Raw genomic sequence first — 27,899 nt, 5'->3', positions numbered from 1 at the left:
TTCTCTTCCGGACTGGGTTGGCTCTGGCTCAAGTGGCTCCCAATGGGTGGGGTGTCATTTTCGCTTTGGCCATCCTTTTTTGGCTACGAGCTGGGGATAGTGAAGAGGCTGAGCTGTTGGACGTAGACCAACTCCTCGCGTGCTTCGAAGCGAAAAGGATAGCTAAGAAGCCTGGTCGGTTCTATATGTGCGCAAGGAAAGGCGCATGCGGTATAGTTAAGGGGCCGACCTCCACAAGGGATGAGTGAGGAAGTGGTTCTACGCTTCTGAGGAGTGGCTTGCAAAGGACGAGTCAGGTCGTTCCTTTTTTGACGTCCCCATTAGGTTTGGGAACCTACGTACAGAGTAGTTCTTGCTTTTTGTGATTTTCTTTTCTGTCATTCAGGTCTAACTCGGATTTTATCTTCGTGCAGTTTCAATCCGACCAGTCCCCGAGCTTACACAAGCCTCCTTCGACACGTTGAAATATTACAAGGAGCGCTTTCCGAGGGGTAGGAAGGTCGGAACCTTGGTGACCGACGAGCTGCTGCTTGAGTCCGGGCTGCTAGATTACAACCCCGTAGTTCGTCCCATTGAGTCCTCAAGGCCTAACTCCGAACTTGGTATGCCGAGCTTGCTTCCCTCCCTTTTTCCTCTATCCTTGTGTTGACCCTTGTTTTATTTTACAGCCATGGTTTGCGGATTTGCAAGCAACGTGAAGCGCAAGTCCAAGGGCCGAGCCCATGCTCTTGAGGCCGCCCAGAGTTCGAAACCTGCCACTCCTACTGTGGTAGGGCCTGCCTCGGAAGATCCAGCCCCGGTGATCGAGCTGGAGTCTTCTGGGGGTCCTTCGAGGGAGAAGCGCCCCAGGGATCAGACCGAGGCGGTGGACGCCTTGCCCTTGGGCGAGGAGGTGAGGGAGGAAGTCCCTCTGAAGCGAAGGAAGAAGAAGAAGAAGACGACCTCCCCCTTGGAGGTTGGAGCTCGTGGGGTCTTGCCTGCGAGCTTCGCAAATCGGGTGGACGATCCTGAGGCCAGGATAGGCGGGACGTCCGACGTGACGGCATAGTTCAGAGTCCAGCCGTCAAGTTCTGGGGTGAAGGACCAGGTGTCCCGCATCTCGGCCGCAAGTTTGGACCGCTGCCTAAAGAGGGCGTCCAAATTTGTGAGCGACCAAGGGTCCGTTCGGCAGAGGACCATCGACTACGCCGCTGAGGTAAGATTGGTGTTTTTGCTCGATTTACCTAACAGGTAGCTCGGTCTAACTTCTTTTTTGTACCTTTCCTCAGGCGTTCGTTGCTTCCATTCAATCGGCTCTGGCAGTGAAGGCCGAGCTGGATGGGAGGGAAGTTCTGGCAGCGAAGGAGAAAGAGGAGTTCTCTGCTGCCTTGGAGGCTGCTTCCTCCACCATGAAGGATGAGCTGCTGAAGGCTCACTCTGAGGTGGAAATTTTGATGGCCGAGGTGGAGACCAAGGCCGAGCTGCTGAAGAAGGAAGAAGACAGACGCAAGGCCCAGCTCCGAGCCGCCCATGCTATCACCAGGGGCTTGGAGAAGGAGAAGGACGACATGCTCCAAGCACTTGAAGCGAAGGATAAAGAGCTGAAGCATGCGACTGCCGAGCTGGAGACGGCAAAGGAGCGTCTCAGCAATGGAATCCTATTGGAGGAATCGTTTAGGCAACATCCTGACTTCGATGGATTTGCCAAAGACTTCTCTGACGCGGGCTTCAAGTTCCTCATGAAGGGCATTGCTTCTGACATGCCTGACCTTCAGATCGATCTCAGTGGTCTGAAAAAGAGGTATGCCGAGCAATGGGCGCCTGGGCCTGGCGGCACCCCTGGCCCCCAAGCGTTGGTGGATAAGTATGTCAGAGATCTGGACTCTGACAACTCCGATCTCAAAGAGGACCAGGTCGGCACCACACAGGAGGGCGCTCCTCAGGCGGGCTCTTAGGCGATCATCCTTCATGAGGCCTTTCTCTGTCTTTCTTCACTTCTCTTTTGTTTGTAAGTGTCAGGGCAGAGCTGCAAGGTCTATAAGCCTTGGCTCTGCTCTTCATTCAATAAAGAGGCTCCCATTTGTTTTTACTTTGTCGTCGGCCACATCTTTCCTTTGCTTTTTCTTTGAACTGCAGCCAATGTCACCTCACACCTCTTACTTTTGAGGTCGCGCCTTCAATTATAATTTGAAAGTTCGAATTTGAATCTCTGTGTAGCATTCAATGCATTGCACCAACTTTGGATTTTTAACATCGCACCCTTAACTTAAAAACGTTAAAAGGCTAAAATCCTAAGTCCGTAGCTATTCTTCACATCGCTCTTCGTACCCTCAAGTTCGGAGGCTTGACCATTTTGAACTTTCCACATCGTCCCTTTACCTTGAAGGTTTGAATTCAAAGTTCATCAGTGATTTTAGCATCGCACCTCGTACCCTTAGGTTTTTGAGGATTGAATTTTAACCGACTGCTGGAATGTGATCGCGTGGGAGTCCGTGGCCCCCATTTAATTTCTGGTCGAACTCGGAATCATGAAATTAAATCATCACATTTATTCCGATCATAATTCTTTTGAAACAGTGTTTACAGATCCATTGAAAACCCTTCTGGCATTTCAAGGATAATAACGCTTCAGGTGCTCCGCATTCCACGGGTGCGCGAGGACGTCTCCTTTCAGATCGGCCAATACGTACGTCCCAGGTCGGACTATGCCCTTGACCTCAAACGGGCCCTCCCAGGTCGGATCAAGGGCACCCACATGGGTTTGGACCCTCCTTAATACCAGATGTCCGACCTGAAAGGTCCGAGGTCGAACGCGGGCGTTGTAATGTCTGGCCATTCTGCCCTAATATTCCGCCAGGCGTAGTTGGGCCATTGCTCTTCTTTCTTCCAACAAGTCGAGGTTGAGGAGCAGCTCTTCCTCATTTGCCGTAGGCTCGTAATGCTCTACTCTGTCAGATGGCATGCCGATCTCAACTGGGACTACAGCTTCGGAGCCGAAGGCCAGGGAGAACGGGGTCTCACCCGTCGATTCTCTTTGGGTGGTCCGGTACGACCATAGAACCTCTGGTAGCTCCTCGGCCCACCTACCTTTCTTGGAGTCCAGTCTAAGTTTGATGCCTCGCTTGATGATCTTGTTCACTGCCTCCACCTGCCCATTTGCTTGCGGATGTGCGGGGGACGAGCTAAGGTGACTTATGCCAAGCTTGCTGCAAAAGTCTTTGAACTTGGCGTTGTCAAATTGCTTCCCATTGTCTGTCACAATGGCCTGCGGTATACCAAAGCGACATATGATATTTATCCATACGAAGGACGTGGCTCTGGATTCCGTTATGTGGAAGAGCGCCTCGGCCTCAGCCCTCTTTGTGAAGTAATCCACAGCAACCACAGCGAACTTGGTCTGGCCCTTGCCCAAAGGGAAAGGACCAATGATATCTACTCCCCACTGCGCGAATGGCCACGGGGCCGAGATGGGGGTGAGCAGCTCCGAAGGTTGGTGGATTATGGTTCCGTAGCGTTGGCAATTGTCGCAAGTTCTAACGAACTTCTTGGCGTCCTGGCTGAGGGTCGGCCAATAGTATCCTTGTCGGATCACTTTGGCTAACAGGGACCGGGCGCCTGAGTGATTGCCGCACACTCCTTCGTGGATTTCCCTGAGGATGTACAGGCCCTCTTCAGGGGTTAGGCATCTCAATAAAGGCAGGGAAAAGCCGCGTCGGTACAACGCTCCATCTCGGACCACGAACCGAGCTACTCGCCTTGCCAACTTTCTGCGCTCCTTGGGGTCTTGTGGTGAGTTGCCCCTAATGAATTCCGCAGTCGGGTCCATCCATGAGGACTCTGGAGCGCCGATCTCCATCAAATCTGGCTCTGAGATCGAGGGATTATCTAAGATCTCGACGGGGACCGACCTGGCCAGGTCGGTCTCGTACGCAGATGCTAACTTGGCCAAGGCGTCAGCATTAGAATTTTCTGCTCGGGGAACCCGGCTTACTTCATAAGTTCGAAACTGGGCGAGGTATGATCTGACCTTGCCCAAATACAGCATTCGGGAGTCTTTGGCTTGGTACTCTTCCTTGATCTGGCTCACAACCAGCTGGGAGTCGCTGAAGACCTTAACACAAGAGGCCCCCAATGCTCTAGCGATTCGCAGGCCGGCAATAAATGCTTCATACTCAGCCTCGTTGTTAGAAGTCTGGAAGCCGAACCGCAAGGCATACTCAAATCGCTCGCCTCCTGGTCCGAGTAAGAGGACCCCGGCCTCGCACCCCTTCTCATTGGAGGATCCGTCGACATAGATTGTCCACGGTAGGTCGGACTCGCTCAGCTCGGAAGGTGGTGTGAGCTCGGCTATGAAATCTGCCGCTGCCTGTCCTTTCAACGCAGTTCTGGGTTCGAACTGGATGTCGTACTCACTTAGCTCTATTGCCCACTTCATCAGGCGTCCAGAAGCTTCTGGCTTATGGAAGATGTTTTTCAGGGGCAAGTTAGTGAGCACCACCACTCATGAGTCATCTTGGAGCACCAATAGGGGTCCTCCACGTGTCCAGGGTATTCTCTTCCCCAAACAACTTCCAACTAAGGTACTCACACTTGGTGAAGAATTGCATCCCTCCAAACTTATAAAGATATCTTGTCCTCCAAGAAACTTCATGAATCAAATAATCCAGATTTATTCACATATTTAATGCATTGTATATCTTTCAAATTTTGTATTTGCATTTAAAAGGGTTCAGGAATGGATTTGAGAGGTGGTGGCTGAATTTGGACTACTTAGACGAAGAGTTGTGTCTTTTCATTGTGTATTTTCAATTATTATAAATAGATGTGTACATTTGGTTTTCAAACACAACATTGGATGAATGAGAATTTCAAATTGAGTTTAGTCTCTCTCAAAGCTTTAAGCTTTCTTTGTATTCTGGTATTTATAAATTTCAATCTAGTTTGATCAATTAAGTTGTGAAGAGTTTGAAATCTTGAATATTGAAACAAATTCTCATTTATTCTAGATCGTTGTTCGTATTTTTCTAAGTAAAATTTGTTTAACTTTTTTGGGTTGTTTCATCAATTAGTTATTGGGGTTATTGTTATTACTGTTGTGGGGTTCACGGAATAATAGAGTTCTTGAGCATAATTATTGAGGTAGCTCATTTATCATAAGGGATTTAAAATATTCAATTTAATTTAGGGATGTTTGCTTTAAATCTCCCAAAATTTCCATTTTGCAAATTTTATTTTTGATTTTTTGTGTTTATTAAATATATATTAAGAGGGTAAATTTGTAAAGTTCTAAAGGAACTCAATTCTATACGAATTTTAAGACAAAGTGTAAAATCTGAAACATGAATTCATTTATATAATTTGAATCTACGTATAATCTATAGTCTACTTATCCCTCCCTATGTTTAAAGTTTGTCTCATCGTTACGTTGAAGTCTACTAGCCTAAGATATTGTTTGGACTTGGCTTAGTCCATTCAATCAAACTTTAGAATGGGCTTGGTCCGGCCCATTAGATAATTAATTTTTAATTTATTTTAATAATATTTTTAGATTTTTAAACCAAAATTTATTAAAATCTATTGAATTGATTTTTTATTTAATTTCATTTTAAATTCTTTTTAAAATTTTGTTAATTTTCCTCGATAACATTATTAATGTTATATATTTTCTTTTATTCTTTTAGCTTTAATGAAAATTTTATTAATTGTTACACTCTAATTTAGTTATTAACTATAAATTATAATATAGAAAGTATAGAACATTTTTTTAGAAAACAAATTAAAAAGTTTACTATTTAAAGTTAAGATGTTCGATCAAGTATCCTACGATGCTAGCATGCCATACAAGAGGCATCTATCTAGTTTTAAGGTTTTTCTCATGGTACAAACTTAATTTTTACGGTGTGAGAGCATAACTCTTTATATTTTTACCCTTCATTTTTTTTCATGTATTTTCTTTCATCTTTTCTCAAAAATATTCTTTATTTTTCTTTTCAAATTATATTTTAAATAAATTAATGTACTCAACGTCTAATAAACAACTTTATATAATTAAGTATATTGGTACGTTACATTTACATATAAAATAAACTGCAATTAAATTATATTTAATATCTTCGTTTATTTTAATATTTTTATTATCATAAATATATAATTTTAAAGTAACTTTTTTTTTATGACCGACACACCTGTGATAATTTTCCTATTAAAAAAAAATATAATGTGGTGACAAGATAAATAAATGTTATCTAAGGTAACACCAATTATATGATTTTCTTTTAGGAAAAATATGTTGAAAATAAAATTTATATTAAATTAATATGAATTAATTTGTTCTACAAAATAACATATAAAAAAATAAAATATTAAATTAATTCAAATAAATTTATTATATTAAAGGAAGGTATAAATATATGAATATTTGTAAGGGCATTTTTGAAACATTCTATAAATTTAAAACATTCCTATTAATAAATGTTACCAAACAAATTTGACTATCCAAAATATTCTCGAATATCTTTATAAATTTTTCAACAAAACAAATGTAGCTATTTGGAGATGTCGGACATCTAAAATTCTGAACATCATAAATTTCAGGTATCTATCGATGTCGAGCATCTACATTTCCAAAAAACATACGTATCCTTAGAACTTTTTAAGAGGCTAAGCACGTAAAGTTTTAACATAAATTTTATATGCCTCTTCTGTTTTGTTTTTTTTTGTTTTTTTGATTACATGTCTCTTCTGTTATATCACTTTAAACTTGATTTTTATAAAAACTATAGAAATGTAGTAAATGTGTCTCTCCTTCTACTCTGAAGGAAAGGAATGTGAAAGTAGCCATATTCATTCAGAAATACATTTATATATATAAGAAAATAAAAACTAAATCTCAATTCTGCCCCCACATGAATGTCATCTTGAACCCTCCAATTATTGCTAAATTGGCAAAATCTAATTTGTGAAGTTAGGAAAATTATATAAGTTTGTTAAAGATGCATTTAACTAAATTTCGATTCATCTCAACCTACTTCTTAATACATAAAGATTCAATCATGATGATTGAAATTTAAAATACAAAAAATCAATGAAAAAAATTTAAAAAAAAAAAGAAACAACATATCTATTTGCAACAAATGGCAGATATTTTTCACTTGTCAAAAAGTTGAGGTTTGAACAAGAATTTTGAATGCCCCTCCTCCTCCCAATGTGACACTGGAATTTTTAGAGCTGAAAACTCAATACACTAAACAAGCATATTCCAATATTGCTTTAAGGAAAAGAAGAAGAAAATAATAATAATAATAATAATTATAAAAGGAAACTCTCAAAGATGCCAATTCCATTTAGAAGAAAAATGCAGAAAAAGAAAGAAAGAAAAAGAAAAAAAAAGCTTCACATTGCGACTGAATAGTCAAAAAAAAAAAAAAAAAAAGAATATGGAATGTTTGTACTTAAAAAGAAAAGATAAGATACAAACACCACCCATAATATATATTCCTTTCCCACAGCTTTTTATTAAAAGAAGACCTCTTAAAAATAAAAGAAAAAAATAAACCCATAAAAACAAAGAGAGGATGGAAATTGATTCCACTTACCAAATTTTCAAGAAAGTTTAATCTTTATGATTAAAGGCCCGTTTTAAAAATGATCTTGCATAGGAAAATTTAAATGGGTATTTTTTTTCTACAATATTTTGTAAAATATATTATTACATAAAATAATTACAAATATCATAATTGATTTTGATAATAGTAATTAAAATTTAAAAATGGTTGTATTCTATGTAACAAAATAGTTTTTTTTAAGTAGTGTGACAATAGTTGATTTACACATAATTCCCTTTCCCAAACAAAAATTATAATAATTCACCGACCAACATGTAATCTATTTTTACTGGCATGGGTATAGCTCTATCTTTTTGTCGAACATTTGAACTCCTCTATTACCTTTATAACTAGAGGAATGTGGATTTTTTTAAGTGCAATTTATTATAGTAGCGTTAGATTTGAAATGAAAATTTAGTTTTTCCTTCATCATAATTTAGTTCATCAATCAAATTATAAGTAAACAAAACAATCCACCCATAGTTATTAAATAAAAGTGTTAGATATTTATAAAAGACGATTAAGTTTACATTCATTCACCCGCTTAAATTTTTAGTTCATAGATGATTCAACACGAAACTAAAAAAAAATGTAAATTTGATAGGTAGATAAAGGAAGAATACGAAGGTATAACGTTCGTGTGGACTAAATTTAAGTCAGAAATGTTGTATCGATTCGAGCATTGTGACTTTTGTCTTCCATCCTTCTTATCATCTTTCGCCTGAAGAAGATTCATCATCTTTGAAAAACAAACAAAAACTACGTCAAATGATTGACATAAAATTTAGAGGATTAGAATCTCCTTTAAACCCATCGAAAACTTCCATTTCTACTTATAAAAAAATCTTCCAATAATTACCTATGCAAACCAAATTCATGTGTGCTAGATTCAAGTTGCAAGCATGCCAGGTCGGGTCGGGTCTTTTTTTCTTTCTTTTTTTTTTGGACAAAAATTATTAGTAAACTGACATGGCTTTGTTTAAGAAAAATAAGAGATCGAGCCCAAAATATTTGACTATTTATAGCTAATATTTTTGTTATTAGCTATAAATAGTCAAATTTACAAAAATCATGTTTATTAGGAATAATTTTCTTTGTTTTTCTATTCTAATTTTTTAAAGAAATAGTTGTGAAATCTTATAGCCAAATTTGAAACAAAGAAATATAAATTAGAGTAGTTTTTAAAAACTTATTTTGTTTTAATTATTTATCTAAGATTTCAATAATTTTTTAAAAGGCAAAAGCTAAAAAATGAAGAAAACTACTAAAATTTAAGTTATTTTTGAAGAACATACTGAAAAAAAAAAAATCGTTATGGAATATATTGTGTTTGATTAAATCGAATAAACACATTCAATTGTCAGTGTAAAAACCAAATCAATCAAGGCTAAAGGTAATATAAGAGTTTGTATTAATTAACAGACAAATGACAATATATCTCTGAACCAATTAAATTACATGACTTGAAAAATTGACCAACCGAGAATCATTTTTCGATTTTTATCGATGAACACGAATTAACCAAATTGACTTGGACCAAAGAGTGATGTGAGTTTGCATTTGAAAGACAATGACAACATATTCTACTTGATTTGGAACTTGCTAGGAGCTGTCTTTGTCTTCCTCATAAAGGTAAAATTTTTTACATATATCCAATGGCATCTAGGGCAAAGTTGCAAACCAAATAAATTAATCTGCCTGCCACAATATTATCACCTTACCAATAACCAAAAAAAGAAGAAATATTCCAATTATCTTTACAGCCCTCCAAATATTCCCAAAGCATTTGTCCTCTGCATAGCTTTTCTCAAAACCCTTCTCTTTACACTATAATATACCTCCCAACACTTCAAATTTCTCTATGCAGAACTACTCACTTTGGCAATGGCCACTTCAAAACAACTAGAAGTTCACAGAGAAGACCATACTCCATCAAAATGGAGTGTTTCTTTGGGAGAAGAAGCTTTCAGAAGATTTCTAGGGCAAGCTAATCCGGTTGTGCAAAAGGTATTCGGCGATGGCTCGTTGTTCAGTCCATTGCTGTTCGGAAAGTTCTTCGATCCAGCTGATGCTTTTCCGCTGTGGGAGTTTGAGTCGGATTTGTTATTGTCCAACCTCCGCAACTCAGGAAAATCAACGATCGATTGGTTTCAGATTGATCAAGAATATGTTCTCCAGGCAGAATTACCAGGTACTTTTCTTTGCCACTTGAGAGATTATTTTAGAAGAGTATGTTTTATGTATAATTAGAAGAGTTTTTGGACTGACTTTGGATAATTAAAAATAAAATCATTGAAATTATAAAATAAAAATGAATAAATGAATGAAATAAGTGAAAGAAAATAGGTATTGAGAGACGTTAGTGAAAAAAAAAATTGCATAAAAAGATCACTAACTATAGATGAATCAAGATTAGTGAAAGAAAATGTCATTTGAAGAGAGTGACAATAAAAAGAGATCTATAAGAGAGAAACTAAGAAGAGAGTGTGTGTAGGAGGGATTGATGAGAAAAAACATGTGCAATAAGAAGTGGCAAAATATATCAACTAAATAAAATAAGAGTGTGGTTTAGGAAAAGAAAAAATCAATTTAAATTTTATTCATCTAGCTTACTCCCACCTAAAAAAAATCTTTAAGTGTAATTAGAAACTTAACAAAGATTATTTAAAAGTATTTTAAAAAGTAAAATAACAAACGAGGAATAAACAAAGTTTTAAATTTCGATAGTTAATTTCGAGATTTCAATTTCATGAAAATGTCAATAAAAACATCATAAAATGTAGATATGGATAAGTATTTCTAAAAGAGTTGTAAAAATAAAAAATTCGTAAAAACTATTTAAATCAACAAATAACCATTTCATCATTTCTAAATCAGTTAAAAATAATTAATATTAATATCATGTCTATATTGATGAGATTTTGTTAATACTTTTCATATTTTGTCCATTTTTTTTGTAATATTATAGTTATGTCGATTTATCATACATGAAAATATCGATGGAAATGTCGACAGAAATTTAATACCACGGGTATAAATAGTTTTTTATAAAATGTAATTTTTAAAGAAAAAACCAAAAAGTAAAATTGTTGGGCTTAGTTTGCAAAAATTAGTTAAAGATCTCAAACATATCTTTTTTTTTTTTTTTTGGTATGAGATAGAAATAGTAAGAGGAGTCAAATTTGTTTTACATTAAAAAAGAACAAATAAATATCGAAGGAATCTGATTCACAGCACGGGCATTTCCCACATCGAAAGAACCACAACTCGGTAAGCTTTTTAAATTGGAGGAGAATCAATTTTGAAAGCAACTTCGGGGGTGGCGGGAAGGGAACTGCACGCGCTTACCCAAACCCTAAACCTGTTTAAAATTTGGGGTATTTTGCCAGCGTTTCCCCCGTGTGGACCTCAACAAAGAAACGCTGATGCACTGCGCGTGATTCAGTTTCCCGATTGCTTTACCGAACGCCCATGAGAGGATTGTAGGTGGTGCTGCCTGCCCCGTGCGTAGGGGTTGTTTGGCGGTCACTCTCGATCTCCCTCCTCGCCTCTCAACCACCCCATTTTTGGATCTTATAAGAGTCATTCCTATTTGATTAATTTAGCTTCTCTTTTTCCCTTTCTTATGAATGTTGCCAACACCTGTCATCTCTCTCTATATCGTCACCCTCACAGACAAACTTTCATTTCAAATCTACAAGGTCCGATGAGGAATGGTACTTGTTTCAAATCTAAAATATTCGATGAAGAGCGTTTAAAACGGGGTGTTCCCCTTTGAATATGGAATAAATAAGTACCCATCATTTCTCTTTTATGAGAGAAACCCTGATTCCATATCTAGAAGCGATTCAATTAGGAATATTACTCGTTCTAAATCTAGAAGATTCAGGAAGAGTGTTTGAAACGAGGGTGTTCCTCATTGAATTTGGGATGAGAAGCATCCCTTATATCTGATTTGACGAGGAACAAGCATCCTTTGACGATACACCAATAATAACGATAGCATAGCAAAGAGGGGGTGACGAGCCAGGAGAGAAACGATTGGCAGTGTGGTAGGAGAAAGAGAGAGGAAGAGAAGAAGAAAAGAGAAAGAAAGTCCTGTCACCACAAATATATTATTAAATTAATATATTTTGTCAAATCAATAGGTACAATCAACAATTTAACCGCTACGTCATCTTAACCTTAATCAACAAACGGTTAGGGGAGCTCAATAATAACTACTTAGAATCATTTCAAATCTCAATGACCTAGGTCTTTTTGAAACTTCAATAACCACGTTCCTACTTCAAGTCTCAAGAGCCCAAAACTATTGTTATTACTCTTACTAATCTCTCACTTAATTTGTTTGGTTTGTATTTATAATTATTTTCATTTTTAGTGATTTATCCATTGGAGAAATACTTGTTACGTAAATATTAATCTTTCAAAAATAGTTCTAGCTGGATCAAAAGCATTTTTGAAATACCAGAATTAAACAATTGAGACTTTTATATTAAGCATTCTTTAATAATTTTAACAGCAGTACTGTTTCTAGTGAAAGCACCCTCCACCCAAAATCTTTTAATTTTTTTTAAGCATTTTAAGTATAGATTTTTGTAATGGATGATAAATAATAGTCAATACAGATATATATTTTTCGTAGGAAGTGCTTTTTAACTTCTATCATAGTTAAAAGCATTCTCAAACATTTATTTTGCAGAGAGTGTTGAAGTTGAAAGGATGATAAGAGAGAATAGATTTTAATGGTGAATTATGTATCAACTACATTTAAAAAGACATTCCCAAGGCCTTCAATTCTGTTGCTACTTATGGTACAAAACTTGGGTGATATGTTTCATTGACACAAAGCAAAAATTTGACAAAAACAGAAGCTGTGAGAAACACAATGCAGATCTTCATAGAGAATGGGAAGGTCTTAGAGATAAGTGGTCAGTTGAAGCAGCAGCAGCAGAGGGAAAGCAAGACGATCATCGACTGGCGAAGTGTCAACTGGTGGGAGCATGGATATGTTCGGCGGCTCGAGTTGCCCGACGATGCTGATTGGCGGAGAATGGAGGCGCGTGTCAAAAACGACATGGTTATCGAGGTAAAAATTCCCAAGTTGGAAGCCAATCAAAGTGCTGAATCAAAGAACAAAGATTCTGAAGATGTATAAGAAGTTGAGCAACTGTCTCCTTATGAAAATGTTCGACTCAAACACATATAATTTACATCTGCTTTGTGATGAACTAAAAGGCATGGATGCATCTGATCAGATATGTGTATGTTGCTGACCAAGTTTATATATGAATGGGAATACAAATATATACTTTCAGTTTATACAGTGAATATTGTTTGGTATGCAACTTCATTTATAACCTCAAATCAAGTGATGATCATTGGTTTACATTCATTTGGTTTTTGATTTATACTATTCCAAAAGTTTCTTATTATAAATTTGTAATCCTTTTTACTTATAATTGTCATGGGATTTGGTCCCAACTCTTAACATTTAAAGGAGATTCAAAGGTTTCTATCCAATGCACCTAATGACCTCAAAATTGAAATATATATATATATTTACTCATTCCCCACTAAAAAGAGAGAGAATTTGAAGGATGGTGAATTATATATTCAAATCTTCAATAGGAATAATAAATATAAATAAACAAAAAATAAAAATAATAATGATGAAGGATAAGTGGAGAGGAAACTACACCAAAGTATAAATGTTCACCCTTTCAATTGAGTTACTTCCTTTTTCCTACCTTTTCTAGACTAGCTAGAATAGAAGTATAGGCTCTATTATGAACAATAGGCCACAAAATTCTTGTTACAATATTCTTTAACTCTGAATCATTTTGGTACTTCAACTTTCATGTTGGAATTTATAAATTCAACTTTTGTTCATTTTAGTTATCGTGTTTTCAAGGGGTTCGTTTTGATAATATTTGTACTTTAAAAAAGTGATCATTTCAGTCTTTATTGGTAAACTTTTTAACACAAATTTGAAAGTGTTTTAATATAAAATAATGATTACATTTCAAGAAATATTGAGTATAATGTTGTAAATTGTGATAAAAAAAATAAGATTAAAAATAAAATTAAGTGACCAAAATTGTTACTTTTTAAGAGTGCAATGGCTAAAACGAACATTTTGAAAGTACAAGAACCATAATAAACCAAAGTAAAAAATACAAGACCAAAATGAACCAAAACTTAAATTATATGGACTAGTATTTTAACCAATATTTTTTAATCCATCAATTTTGAGATTAAAATATAACTAACAAATTAACTATATCATTGTATATATCAAATGGGGATGTAGCTCAGATGGTAGAGCGCTCGCTTAGCATGCGAGAGGTACGGGGATCGATACCCCGCATCTCCAAATTAATCTCATTTTTCTGTATCTTTTTTCTTTTCGGCCCACAGAAAAAAGTTTTCTGGGCCGTCTAATTTCTCATACGAACAGGGCCCAAGCCTTCTTATACTCCCGCTTAGTTATGGGCTTTGAGCAAGCAATTATCACGTAAATTTCGCTTCATTTTTCTAATTTCTGAATTACTATTTTCTTTTCAATTATTTTTTTTTTTTAAGACCTCACCTTTTTTTTCCCCGAAGGAATTAAGACCTCACCTATTATTTATGCCTCTACTAGTGGCTTAATCAATTATTAATACTATGTTGTTAAGCTTCACCCATAAAACTGTATAATTAGAAACATATTACCGATTAAATTAAAACTTTTAAAACAATAAACTAAATAAATAAATAAAAATATTAAAGACTAACCCATATTTAACTTTTAAATTATTCTATTTAAAAAGTTATTCAATAATTATTTACTCTAATCGTGTGTTCCTGAATAAGTTTGGATAAAACATGCATGACAACGAATAGGCCAAGATCGACTTCGAAGTTGTTTAGAAACCGATTAAGTGACTATTGGCTATGAGAATGAAACCCTAGTGATAATAGAAGAAATCAAAGAGAAAATAAGAAATAAGGAGATTATTGAGGGACATATCCGTAAATTAGAACCTCGACATTTTCGTCGACATCAACATTTCAAACCATACATACACGTTGTGAATTTTTTTCCATTTTGTTTATCAATTGTTTGTTTATTTCTTTAGTTGTTATGTTTCTTCATTTTACTAAAATTGAAGCTAGTTATATGTTTAAATAAAGAGTTGTTTGTCGATTTTGTTTACCTCTGCAAAAAATGATTACATTTATGTTAAGTTTCTAAATTGTGCGAGGGGTTACTTGTTTGTACATATATAGTTGTGATTTCCTCATTTGAGATATCAAGTATTCTCATTTGAGTTTTTCCTCTTCTTAAAAAATTCTCTCTTCTTTTGTTCCTGTTTGTGTTGAGAGTAAGTATCTCAAAGTTCTGTCAAATCCCAGTACTTCGAGGTTGCAATCCTACTGGAGCCAGTACTTCGAGGTTGCAATCCTACTGGAGTTAGTTATTGTATCATGCTGACGATCGTTGTACTGCTAGCAACTTGTACAGAGCGAATGGTTGTCTTCAGGTCAACGCTAATGAAGTGTGTCTCGACTATATTTATCAAGTTTTGGTGTTAATCAAGTTGTCAAGATATGTAATTGTTTGTAGTCAGTTATGTTATAAATTGTTTGGTAATGTTATTCAGTTTACCTATATAGCAATTATTTACCAACAACTACCTCATTCACAAATATGAACATATGAGTGCAAATTATGTGTAAGTTTTGGTTTAAGAGAGTGATTATAAAATGACTATGAGTAAAATGTATAGATACCATGAAATAATTTCCTATTTGATGAAGGACCAAATTGGAAATATCAAAACCTTGTGAAAAATTTACCGTGGATGAAACCTACTGTAAGTTAGGGGTAATTGCTGTAGTAGTCAGGAATAAGGGCATTCATATAAATAGCCCTTTGATTAACTGTGTAAAGTAGTGGGAAATTGAGATTTTTGACCCCTTTCAATAACCACTTTGGACTTTTGACCCCCTTTTGATTTTTATCTATTTATGACCCCTCCACCTCAAATTTCTGACCCCTCCCTTATTTTGCTTTGTAAATTGACTAAATTGCCCTCATTTCATAATAAATGCATTTATGATATAATAAATTTCCAACCAACCCACCAACGACCAACTTAACAATTCTCACTTTGTTTTTTCAACTCCAAATCACCACACACACGCAAGTCACGTTTTTTTTTTCCAATACTCAAGATTTTCTCCACGTGATTGTTGGCCCACATTATCCAATCGATCGGTCCCCACATAATCCGTTATCTCGAATCCATTGTTTTCACAATATAGGTATGTCCATTTCATCATTTTAGAATATTGTACTTCTTCAAACTTGTAATGATACAAATTTTATCATTTTTCTAGAAAAAAACGTTATTTTACGGAAAACAGAAATGAAGTCTAGAATATAACTTGGACCGGGATTGGTACCGGGATGAAATTTAGAAACGGGTTTGAGACCGAGATAGAAGGTAAACTCAAGCCCGGTCCTTCATGTCCAGATACGATCGGGACCGGGACCGAGATGGGGATAAACTGGGGTATACCGGGATAGGGATTGGGACCGGGACCGGGATTGGGACTGGGACCGGGACCGGGATTGGGACTGGGACCGGGACCGGGATAGGGACCGGGACCGGGATAGGGACCGAGACCATGCAATATAAATCTTGAATTTTTCTTGTTTGTTTGTAAATTTATTGATTTGTATTTAATTATAGTGTTTTGGTCTATTTGCAGGATGTCTCGTGTTTTTATATCATTCGGTGGAGAATGAAAGATATTGAAAAGGATTACGTGGGTGGTCGTACAAAAGGATTGACTGTGGATAGTAAAATCACTTATGCTGAATTTCTAGGACATGTATGTAGGCTAAGTAGTATAAATCCATTACAGGAAGATATCATAATTAGACGTGTATATAATTTTAAGGCGAAAGTTTGTGTAATGGAAATAACTGACGACGATGACCTGACTTTCTTCTTGACTGGTGAAGATGTCTCTGAATTGCCGCTATACATATCTACCGTGCCAAAGAAGGTACATCAGAATGAACCGTACATGCCTTCTTTCCCATATTATTTAGGCCAACACGTGTCCAATGTTCCTATTTCCTCAGCTTGTGCCCCCCATTTGCAAAACCTTATTTCCGAGACCCTCATTTTCAAGTTCGTCAGTTCCGTCCTCGTCGTCGAACCCCTCTTTTTCCCGCCCACCACCCCCTACTTTGGTCATATTGGTCACGATATAGCATCTCTCGCACCGTTAGGGTCAAATGTTGTTCCTTGTAATTTGGGAGATGATAGGGCATATGATTGAGATGTGTCTGGCTTGTGGAATGGAAGTGAAAATATGGATGAAGATAATGATGAATCATATCGTCTAATGACCGACACGGAAGAAGGAGACGACGAAAGGGAATATGGAAATGAGCACGCCAGTGATCGACTTGATGTGCAACATGAGCATGAAGATGTAACAATTCATAATACAATGGCTGAATATCCTGTAGATGCCGTCCATGAAACGTCAAGCAATAGACTCACCGGTCAGTCAGAAGCTGATAGATTGCAAGCCATGGTCCAATCGGCTGGGACCAATGATGTTAAGGAGGGTGATGTATTCGACTCGAAGAAGGAACTAGTTATGAAAATGCATTTACTTGCATTGCGGAAGAACTTTCAATTTCGAGTGAAGAAGTCTACGCCGAAAATATACTTGCTGCGATGCGTCGATCCTACTTGCACGTGGCGACTTAGAGCCACTGAGATTAGAGATTGCAACCTGTTTAAGATAAAGAAATATATCGCAGTCCATTCTAATTGCAATGGTGCCCTTATGAAACAGGATCATCATCAGGCGAAGAGTTGGGTGGTCGGTCATCTAGTACAATCAAAGTTTACTGATGTTTCTCGCACGTACAGGCCGAAGGACATCATCCAAGATATTCGTGAGGAGTACGGTGTAAATGTGAGTTACGACAAGGCCTGGCGTTCGAGCGAAGAAGCACTCTAACTTATCAGAGGGGATCCAGCTTCATCGTACGGGCTACTACCCGCTTATGGGGAAGCCATGAAAATCATGAACCCAGGTACTATATTTGAATTGGAGTTGGATGATAGCAAGTACTTCAAATATGTCTTCATGGCCATGGGTCAATCAATTAGAGGTTTTATGTGTTGCATTCGACCAGTTTTGGTTATTAACGGGGCACACCTTAAAGGGAAGTACGGAGGTGTATTACTAACTACGTCTGCTATTGATGCGAATAACCAAATATACCCAGTTGCTTTTGCAATAGTTGGGAGTGAGAGCGTCGCATCATGGGTATGGTTTATGGCTCAATTGAAGAGTGTTGTCGACACCGTTCAGAATTTGGTCTTCATTTCTGATAGACATGCCGCCATCTGTAAAGCGATTGATGAGGTATTTCCTACTGCATTTCATTGCTTTTGTATACATCATCTAAAGATGAACTTGCTGGCCAAATTTAAAACGTCCGAGTTGGAGGAATTATTTTTTAAGGCTGCGAAGGCATGTCGCGAGTCATATTTCAATGAGAACTGGGTCCAACTGTGCGCACACCCAGGAGTGAGGGAATATGTGGAAGCTATAGGAAAGGAACGATGGGCTCGCTGCTTTCAGACGAAACTAAGATACTCACAAATGACCACCAATATTGCAGAGTCCGTTAATGCCCTTTTTAGGCATGCACGTAAGTTGCCAGTCACCGCATTACTTGATCATATCAGAGGTGTGTTGCAGAGGTGGTTCTACGAACGTCGGACGCTTGCTTCTTCACGTCAGAGTACGTTGTCTGACTACGCAGAGGAAATGATTGCCGAAGCTTCGGATAATGCACGGAGACACATTGTTATGAACATCGACCAGTTTAATTTTGAGGTACGCGATGGGAACCTCAATGGGGACGTTGACTTGCAATCGCAGACGTGTACTTGTCGGGAGTTCGATTATTTTAAAGTCCCGTGCTCCCATGCTATTGCTGCAGCCTGTTCTCGTAGCATAAATCCGTACACACTATGCGATGAGGCGTACACGGTCAACAGCTGGATGTTGGCGTATGCAGAACCAATATTTCCAGTGGGTTCATCCTCAACATGGAAGAGTTCTCCGGGGTTTGTGAATATCGATGTTCAACCACCGAAGAAGGTCGTTAGGGTTGGACGGCGATAGACGGTGAGGATTCCTTCCACAGGCGAGGTCTGTCCACCGCGCAAGTGCAGTCGATGTGGTACGTCGGGACACAATCGTAAAACTTGTCGCGAACCACTAAAGACTGTGTAGCAATATTATGGCTATTTACGTTGTAATATGTAGACATTTATGTATCTCAAACAAAAATTTATTAGAAGGACTAATACATTGTATTTTGGGAAAATTGACTTTGCCTCCCCATCACTGGCGCACGTACCTAGAGTAAGATCCTAAAAATGGACGAACATTTGTTTTAAGTAAATAAAGTTAGGTTAACGTAAAAAAGTTAGTATCGTTACAGAAATACCTCAATTACGTCGACCGGACTAGAGTGGCCACTTGGGACCTCCTGGGTAGCTCCAACAATGGTAGGAGCGTGATCCATCTCCACATCACTTTCGTGAACGTCGGTGGGTTCTTCACAAGTCTTCGGATCCTCGTCCATCCTTGGCTCGTCCCCTGTCTTCGGCTCTTTCCCTGTCTTCGGATCCTCATCCATGTCCATATCCTCCTCGTTACGCCCACTTGGATCACGTCCACCCGAAGAACCATCCTGATCCGGCACACCGCCCCTTCTATCATATTTATTCTGGCCCTTCGACATAACCTACGTAATAAAAATTATAAATATACGGATGTGAACAAGAAATTCAGATAATACAATACAATAACCCTTACCTTTGTTAGCCTCTTCATAAACTTCTTTATGTCCTTTATGTCAGTCGTCATGCCCGTCAGAGTTGTCTCAATGGCCGTCACTCTGTCGCCGAGCCTCCGCAGCTCTCGACTCCACTTATGCTTCGACTTCTTCTTCTTCTTCTCCGTCCCTTTCTGTGGCAACAATTGATCTTGTCCTCCATCGGTCCCAATAATATCTTCTGTTACACGATCAACCAGTGGGGAAGCATCCTTTGCTACATCATCGAGCTCAACTAGATCCCCAACCTCACTAGTAACGGGAGACTTCTGAGCGGTGGAAGTAGTAGCCAGTGGTTCTGTAGCAAGTTTTGTGGGTCCAGGAGGTCCGACAGGGGCCACTGGTGGATGCATAACGCGAGCCATGTGCTGTCGTTCGACATCAGTCGCCTCCAAACGAACTACAACCTTCGACTGTATAACACAAATAGTTAGGTCAATTTTAATATTAAATACTAAAAACAATAAGAACATGTTGTACTCACCTTGACGTTCTCGAAGACCTCTCGCTCCAAAACATTAAAAGCACGCGAATAGGTGCAGGACCATCTAAGTAGACGAGGAATAGCATCGTCATTCAGCCTCAATGCTACTCGAGTCGACAAGGTTGATATTGTCTCGTATGCCCAAACCTGCAGTCACGTTAAGTTAGACTCTACGGTATTTCACAGGTACATAAATATATAATAAATTACATTTAAATTTCACTAACCTGAAAAGCGTATGGAAACCCATACAAGCTATACGTCTCAACATGGCTCGAGTCTATAGCGACCTTCTGTTTGTACGCCTCGACCTTGTCCTTCAGAGCGTTCTTCAAGCTCCAGAGAGTCCTTTCAAAAATCATTGAACTTCGGTCATAATCACAGAAAACTTCCCACCGATCCACAATCCCAAGGAGGCTCGTGTCCATTTTCTGCTTCCTTTCCTTGCCCATCATGGCAAGCTCTATGTAGTACACTATAGCAATCTTCACAGCGTCCTCGTCATTTTCGAATGTGTGTTCTAAAAAAATTTTCTCCAACTCCGAACACTTCACACTCGCCTTGTCTTGAAAATACAGAATTCTAAGTCTCCGGTTATGAACATCCTCGTCTAGCCTATTCATGGTGTGTCTAAGACCGGTTATTAGATCGAACTCCCGCTTCCCAAAAGAGACCCTATTCCCGAATAGGTTAAAGCTAATGAGGTCGTTTCTAGGTTCCTCCACCTCTCTAAGCAACAGGTGATGGAGCAACGAACCGTTAAATACAACGTTCATCCCTAAAATCGGACCAAAACATGTTTGACTAAACATGTCTAACTGAGAGGGAGTTAACCTAGCCTTAAGACGAGAACAGGTTTTCCTTACGTGAGCGAGATTTGACAGCGCGGCCGGGAACCAGTCGTCTTGGTTGATCTTAAGTGTCATATCCATGTCTCCTGTAACAAAACAAAACAATATTGCTTAGAAACGGACCGGGTTGAAGCCTGGGATGGAATCTAGAAAGTCGAAGTACAAGATATGGACTTTCTGGATTCTATCTCGGGCCTCGTCCCCGTCCATTTTGAACCGGGATGAGTCCCAAGATGGATTCCAGAAAGTCTAACCATCCTTCTTGAATCCATCTTGGGACTCATCCCAGTCCGAAATGGACCGAGACGAGGCCCGAGATAGAATCCAGAAAGAAGGATGGTCGTTCTGGATACCATTTCGGTCTTCATCCCGGGTCTATTTCGAACCGGGATGAGGCCCGAGATGGAATCCAGAAAGTCCATCCTTCTGGAATGGACTTTCAGGGTTTCATCCCGGTCCTAAATCCACCGGGCTTAAAGCCGAGATGAAACCCTGAAAGTCAAAAATTAAAACAAAACAATGGAAGCAACAATAAATCAAACTTCATAATAACCTTGGCTACTTCAGATAGAGCCGAAGGTTGAAATCATTCACACCCACGCAAAGAACGAAGAAAAAAAAGGTAGAAAATCATTTACAATAAGATCACGAGTTCGAAAGAAAAATTACCTCAATTAGGGAAGGGGGAAAGCTCTGATAGAGACGAAGAAGAAACGACGGAGATGAACTTTCTGGTTGTGAGGGAGAGACCGGGATGAAGACTGGGATGGACAACAAGATAGTGAATGAGGGAGAGGAAGGACCGAGACAGGGAGGGAAAGGAGGGGAGGGCTGGGTTTGATTTCTTTTTTTAAATTGAGGGTAACTTGGTAATTTTACAAAGCAAAATAAGGGGAGAGGTCAAAAATCTGAGGTGGATGGGTCATAAATAGGTAAAAATCAAAAGGGGGTCAAAAGTCCAAAGTGGTTATTGAAAGGGGTCAAAAATCCCAATTTCCCTAAAGTAGTTGATTCAATTTTGTAATTTCTCTCCCAAAATAATAAGTGAAAATATGAATATCATCGCCTTAGAGTGAATGTATGCCAAAATTGGCTTTACCACTCTAAATCGTGAGTCTCTTCTTCCTCCCATTTTTTTCTTCTTTACTTCTTGAACTTCCAAACAAGAATAAATCTCGAAGATTGGTAACAATTTGGTATCAAAGCTTTGACAGCAGAAAATTATTTTAACAAAAGAAGAAATAAACCATCTATTTTAGCAAAAGAAGAAAATCTATGGCATTTGAGATTGACAAGTTCGATGGGAAGGGCGACTTTGAGTTATGGAAATTCAAGATAAAAGCGTTTCTTGGACAACAAAAAGCATCAAAATCGTCATCAAAGGCTATTCTTGATCGAGCAAAACTGCCTGAGTCGATGACTGCCGAAGAAAAAGAAACCATGGAGGAGCTAGCTTATGGAACGATTATCCTTAATCTCAGTGATAATATTATGCGACAGGTAATCGACTTCAAAACAGCTTATGAAATCTGGAACAAATTAGATACCATTTTTCTTTCAAAAGACCTACCTAACAAGGCTTATTTGGGAGAAATATTTTTCACTTACAAAATGGAAAATTCAATATCTCTAAGTGAGAATCTCAATGAATTCAAGAAGATATCTTCAAATTTCAAGAACCCTGGAGAGAAAATAAGAGATGAAAACGAGGCATTCATCTTGCTGAATTCACTTCTAGAGGCATATAAAGAAGACAAAGTAGCATTAAAATATGGCAGAGAATCAATAACTACATATGGCATAGTATCAACCGTCAAAACAAAAGAATTGGAACTGATGGAGACAAAAAGGAAAAATTACAGTGCAGAGGGACACTTCGCTAAAGGCAAGTATAAGAATAAATGGAAGGAATAAAAAACTCAACAGGAAGATGGAGGAAAGAATAAAATGTAGCTACTGTCGTAAAGAAGGACATTTAGAAAATGATTGCTATTTTTTTGAAAAGAAAGCAGAATGGAAAAATCAATAAATCAAAACTTGCTGAAGCATTAATTGGTGAACATGCATTTACATACTCTAATGTGTTGGCAGTACTAATCATAGTGCACAGCAAAGTGACAAACAAAAAAATGGAGATTGGATACTTAGACTCTGGCTGTTCTTACCATATGACACCGTCTAAGTCATGGTTTCGAATATATAAGGAATTAGATGGTGGATAAGTTTACAAGGGAAACAATAATATTTGCAAATTAGTAGGAATTAGAACAGTAGCATTAAAAATTAAGGATGACTCTCTAAAACAATTGCAGAATGTAAGACATGTCCCTGGTCTTAAAAGAAACTTAATTTCACCCGATACGTTTGATGTAATTGGGTGTGAGTACAGTGGACATGGAGGGACATTTGAAGTAAAAAAGGACTCAAAAACTGTTCTTGTAGGAGAAAAAGTGAATGGTCTGTATGTAATCTAAGGCATTGAATTAGCAGGTACAACACTTATTACCACATAAGAGAGAATATTTAGAGCAAACTTATAGCACAAGCGTCTTTCTCATATAAGCAATAAAAGCCTACTTGAGCTATCTAAGCAAGGAGTTCTACCACAAGGTCTGAGTCAAGAACTAATGTTCTGTCAACATTATGTACTTGGTAAAGCCAGAAGACATAGTTTTCAGAAATCTAATCATGTCACAAAGGCAGTATTGGATTATGTACATTCAGATTTATGGGACCAAACAAAACTCCATCACTCATTGGTTTAAGCTATTTCCTCACATTTACTGATGATTTTTCAAGAAAAATATTGGATCTCTTTTTAAAATCTAAAGATCAAGCTGCTGAAAAGTTTAGAGAATGAAGAAATTAACTGAAAATCAAACATTAAGATTCATCAAACATCTAAGAACAAACAATAGGCTCGAATTTTTTGGGGAGGATTTTGATTCAATCTGTAAAGAAAATGGAATAACTCACCATAAGACAGTCAGATATACACCTCAACAGAATAGTGTTGTAGAGCGTCTAGATAGAACTATAATTAAGAGAGTTAGATGTTTACTTTTAGATGCCAACTTACCTGAAAGATTTTAGGCTGAAGTTGCATCTTATACAGTCTATACCATAAATAGATGCCTCCATACAGCAAATGAGTTTCTGACACCTGAGGAGAAGTGGACTAAACATCCTCCAAAACTGACAATCTTAAAGTTTTTGGTTGTGTTGGTTATGTACACGTAAATTAGAGAAAATTAAAACCAATGGCGATAAGATGTATTTTTGTGGGGTTCACAGAAGGTGTTAAAGGTTATATACTTTGGCATCCAACTGATAAAAGATGCATAAACAGTAAAGATGTGGTCTTTAGAGAATACAAAATGTTCATGTATCAAGTAGTCCAACAACCAGATCTAAAGGAAATGGAAAAATCAACAATTGAGGTGGAGCTGTCTCTAATAGTTTGAATGACTGAAATACTGATGTTCAAAATACAAACTTTCAAACTAAAACAGAGGAAATAGAAGTTCAAGTTGAAGGTGAAACCTCTGAGTAACCTTTAAATCTAACAAAATACTCTCTTGCAAGAGATCGTTAGAGAAGGACAGATAATACGTCCACCTAGCATGTACGGTAACTCAAATATAATTGCAGCCGCATTAAGTGTGGCACACAAATTGAATGACCATGAACCTCAAATTTTGAAGAAGCAACTAGTGGTGTTTGTTGGACTTTGTGCCCTTAGCTCGTGTATTTGTAATTTATGAACAAATTATTTATTCAACAAATAGTTGTTTTATTATTTCTTTGCATTACTCGTATTCCAATAAACTAAGATCCAAGGTTAGTGGATAAGGTTCGGTACCTTATCTTGGTAACAGTATGGATACGACACGCTTTGTAATAGTTACAAACGATATATCCAGGTCGTTCATGTGGAGACATGCGTGTGGGGGTATCCTATACAATGAGTTTGTATAAGATCGGACTGCGAAATGATTAATCTTTAGTTATAACACCGTAAACTAACTAGATTAATATTTCATAGGATAACCAGGTAACTTAATCGTAAGCGAGTTATGTACTCATGCCTATAAGGGACCGTCCTTTGATTTGTATGGATGAGAGTGGCCCAGGTTGCACTACAAAAAAAATGACACTCGGCGACGAAAATATTTTGTCGCTGAAGCAGTACTTTCGTCGCCAAACACGTTCAGCGACGAAAAGTAAAACGTCACTCGTATTGTCGCTGAATAAATGTCGCTACTGGACGTCAGCGACGAAACCGCGCGAGTCACAAAGTTTTGCGACGAAAATTATTTTCGTCACTGCAGCGATGAAAAACGTTTTGTCTCTGCAGTGACGAAAATGACGTTTTCGTCGCTTGAAGCAATAGAAATCACCCATAGAAATCGTCGTTGGTTTGGTTTTGTGGCGAAAATGTTTCGTCGCTAAATTTTTTTTTTCATACAAATTTCAGCCCCTTTGTTATTTTCTTATTGTGACGTTATGCAATTTCGTCGCTAAATATAGCAACGCTTTCAGTATTTTGTCGCTAGCAAATAAAAACTCCAACTTTTCTATGTACTCTACCATATTACTTACTTCCTGCAATGATAATAGGAATTAAATAAAATCTTATTAAATTTCAAAATTAAACACAATGTGTACAATGTGACAACATAAATAAGAAATGTACATATTCACTATAAGGAAAACGTACGTTAGATCATCGTTACATATTTTTTTCAGATCTTCAAGCATCACGATCAACAGAGAAGATCATGTTTTCAATCCTGCACAAATATTTGCATTTGAGCAACATTATTAGCAAACTAAAAATACAATCCTTCATAAAAAAACACTAACAATAGGAAATCTAACTTTAATATTCAAAGTTCCAACGACATAATTATAGGTATGCAACAGTTAAATCTCCAACATCAAATTTAAACAAACTAACGTATAATCATTTAACAATTAAATCTCTAACAATATACATTCGTAACAAAGTCAATACATCAATCTCCAACATCAATGCACCCTCCCTACAACACTCCACCTCCTCAAATTCAATCCCCAACAATAGTTCAAGTAAAAACACCCACAATATAAAACTTCACCAAAGTCATAAACCCAAACATAGATTCAATACAAATGCACATTCATAACAAAATCAATATACCGTCCCCACACACTTGACCCTCGTACTATAACATCAAAGTCTCAAACTTCCAAGTAGATTCAATACTCTACAATCTCAAGATCAATGCATACTCAACCTTTCAAACTATGGCATCAAAGCATAACCTCAAACATAGATTCAATACAAATGCTCATTCATAACAAAATCACCAAAAAAAATGCATACCCCATATTTCAATCTCCAACATCAATGCACCCTCCCTACGAATGCACACTCTACCTCCTCAAACTACAACATCTAAATTTCAAGCTCCCAACAATAGTTCAAGCAAAAACACCCCCAATCTAAACATACTCAACCCTTCAAACTATAGCATCAAAGCATAACCTCCAACAAAAATATTATCAATACCCCCCCCTCCCCCCTTCTCCCTCCCCCTCTCCCTCCCCCTTTTCAATCTCCAACATCAATACACCCTCCCCACAAATGCACACTCCACCTCCTCAAACTACAACATCAAAATTTCAAGCTCCCAACAATAGTTCAAGCGAAAGCACCCACAATCAACACATCAACATCAAAGTATCAAGATCCAAGAACAATATCAAAATAATATCATACTCAAAATCTAAAACTTCACCAAATACATAAACCTAAACATACATAAATTACAATTTTTTTTACCTTGTTCAATGATGAACTTCCTCCTCCGTTAGTAAATCTTCGAAAAAGTTCTTCCATACTGTCAAAACTTCTTTCATATTCTTGACGTTGCATTTCAAACAACCTCTGGGTTTCGTGGCGTTGAGTTTGCAATAACTCTTCATTTTTTGCTAGTCTAGCCTCCAAAGCATGAACATATTCTTGTGAGTATCCTCCTGCTTTGTTTTTGACTTGGTGGCTTTGGACCGTACCCCATCCCTTTCGTGTACGATGATCACTTTCCAAGCACAGTTTCCATCGCATCTTGCTCACTTAATTCTTTATCTTCTTCCTTCGCTTTTTCCACCAACTCCACCATTTTTTCCTACCACAATAAATATATTAAGTTATAATTTTGACTAAATATTACCATTAAATTTATGTTATTAAAATGAATACTTACATGTGCAAGATGAGCGGCTTCATCGGTCCAACCTTTCGTCGGATGGCAGTGTGTTGCGAAGAACAACTCGAAAGGGCTCAAATACGTCCCATCATCCTTTTTCTATTGCAATAAGTTAGTTGATAATAATAACAATCAAAGCATATATTATACTACCAGAAACAACAACTTTGTACCTTGTTTTCATGATGGGATAAAAATGATTTCGGGCCAGCGCGATGATTAAAGGGTAATTTACTCCAACTAACTTTGTTTCTCGCTGACTTTGCCTACAACAAGAATACATACATATATATATATCACTATTTCTAATTATTAGTAATCAACTTCAGTTATTAGTTATCTTCCATTCACTAGTTTCCTATCTATCACATAGCATATTCCAAACTTCTGGTGTAATTTGTCCATAGGGTCGTTGTCGAGCCGTTTCTGCATCTTTTAAATCACGATAGTACCTATGTAAGCGATGTCGATAATCGTTGTAGCAGGTCCCGATCTCGTACTTGATATAATCATAGTGATGTTTAACATAAAGGTCCACCTCAAATTTATTCTGCATATGTAAACCAATGAAAATAGATAACATCACATTCATTTTACCAAATTATATGATAAATAGATACATAATAACAAATCTTACCAACAAAAATTGAATGATGATATTATATGTATGATCTAAAATATCTTTTTTCTTTGTAATGTCTAAAGGTACATTCCAGCGCGTCAGATGACCGATCTCACTATTGAATAAACTAGCAAGATATCCCACAGGCTTGCGAGCTTCAGCGGTCCACGCAA

General features: G+C 37.5%; 2 protein-coding genes and 1 non-coding gene across 3 annotated transcripts; 2 read left to right on the top strand and 1 right to left on the bottom strand.

Moving 5' to 3' along the window:
• Positions 1-9,390: 9,390 nt before the first annotated feature.
• Positions 9,391-12,905, top strand: LOC111022088 (HSP20-like chaperones superfamily protein). Its single transcript, XM_022299252.2, has 2 exons — positions 9,391-9,774; positions 12,455-12,905. The coding sequence occupies exons 1-2, from the start codon at positions 9,468-9,470 to the stop codon at positions 12,739-12,741; spliced, it is 594 nt and encodes a 197-aa protein (XP_022154944.1). The 5' UTR covers positions 9,391-9,467; the 3' UTR covers positions 12,742-12,905.
• A 981-nt stretch (positions 12,906-13,886) lies between these two features.
• On the top strand, positions 13,887-13,959 carry TRNAA-AGC (transfer RNA alanine (anticodon AGC)). Its single transcript has one exon. It is a non-coding gene; the product is annotated as a tRNA-Ala (tRNA).
• Positions 13,960-14,776: 817 nt separating this feature from the next.
• Positions 14,777-27,271, bottom strand: LOC111022110 (uncharacterized). Its single transcript, XM_088118567.1, has 8 exons — positions 27,102-27,271; positions 26,681-27,023; positions 25,574-25,646; positions 20,230-20,939; positions 20,003-20,149; positions 19,500-19,931; positions 19,129-19,428; positions 14,777-15,138 (listed from the first exon to the last, which is right to left on the bottom strand). The coding sequence occupies exons 4-8, from the start codon at positions 20,932-20,934 to the stop codon at positions 15,109-15,111; spliced, it is 1,614 nt and encodes a 537-aa protein (XP_087974693.1). The 5' UTR covers positions 20,935-20,939; positions 25,574-25,646; positions 26,681-27,023; positions 27,102-27,271; the 3' UTR covers positions 14,777-15,108.
• Positions 27,272-27,899: the final 628 nt, after the last annotated feature.

The sequence above is a fragment of the Momordica charantia genome (assembly GCF_013281855.1).
Source record: "Momordica charantia cultivar OHB3-1 chromosome 10 unlocalized genomic scaffold, Mcharantia_2.0 BLBB01000010.1, whole genome shotgun sequence".
NCBI classification, from domain to species: domain Eukaryota; kingdom Viridiplantae; phylum Streptophyta; class Magnoliopsida; order Cucurbitales; family Cucurbitaceae; genus Momordica; species Momordica charantia.
This window is presented reverse-complemented; position numbering and strand designations above follow the sequence as displayed.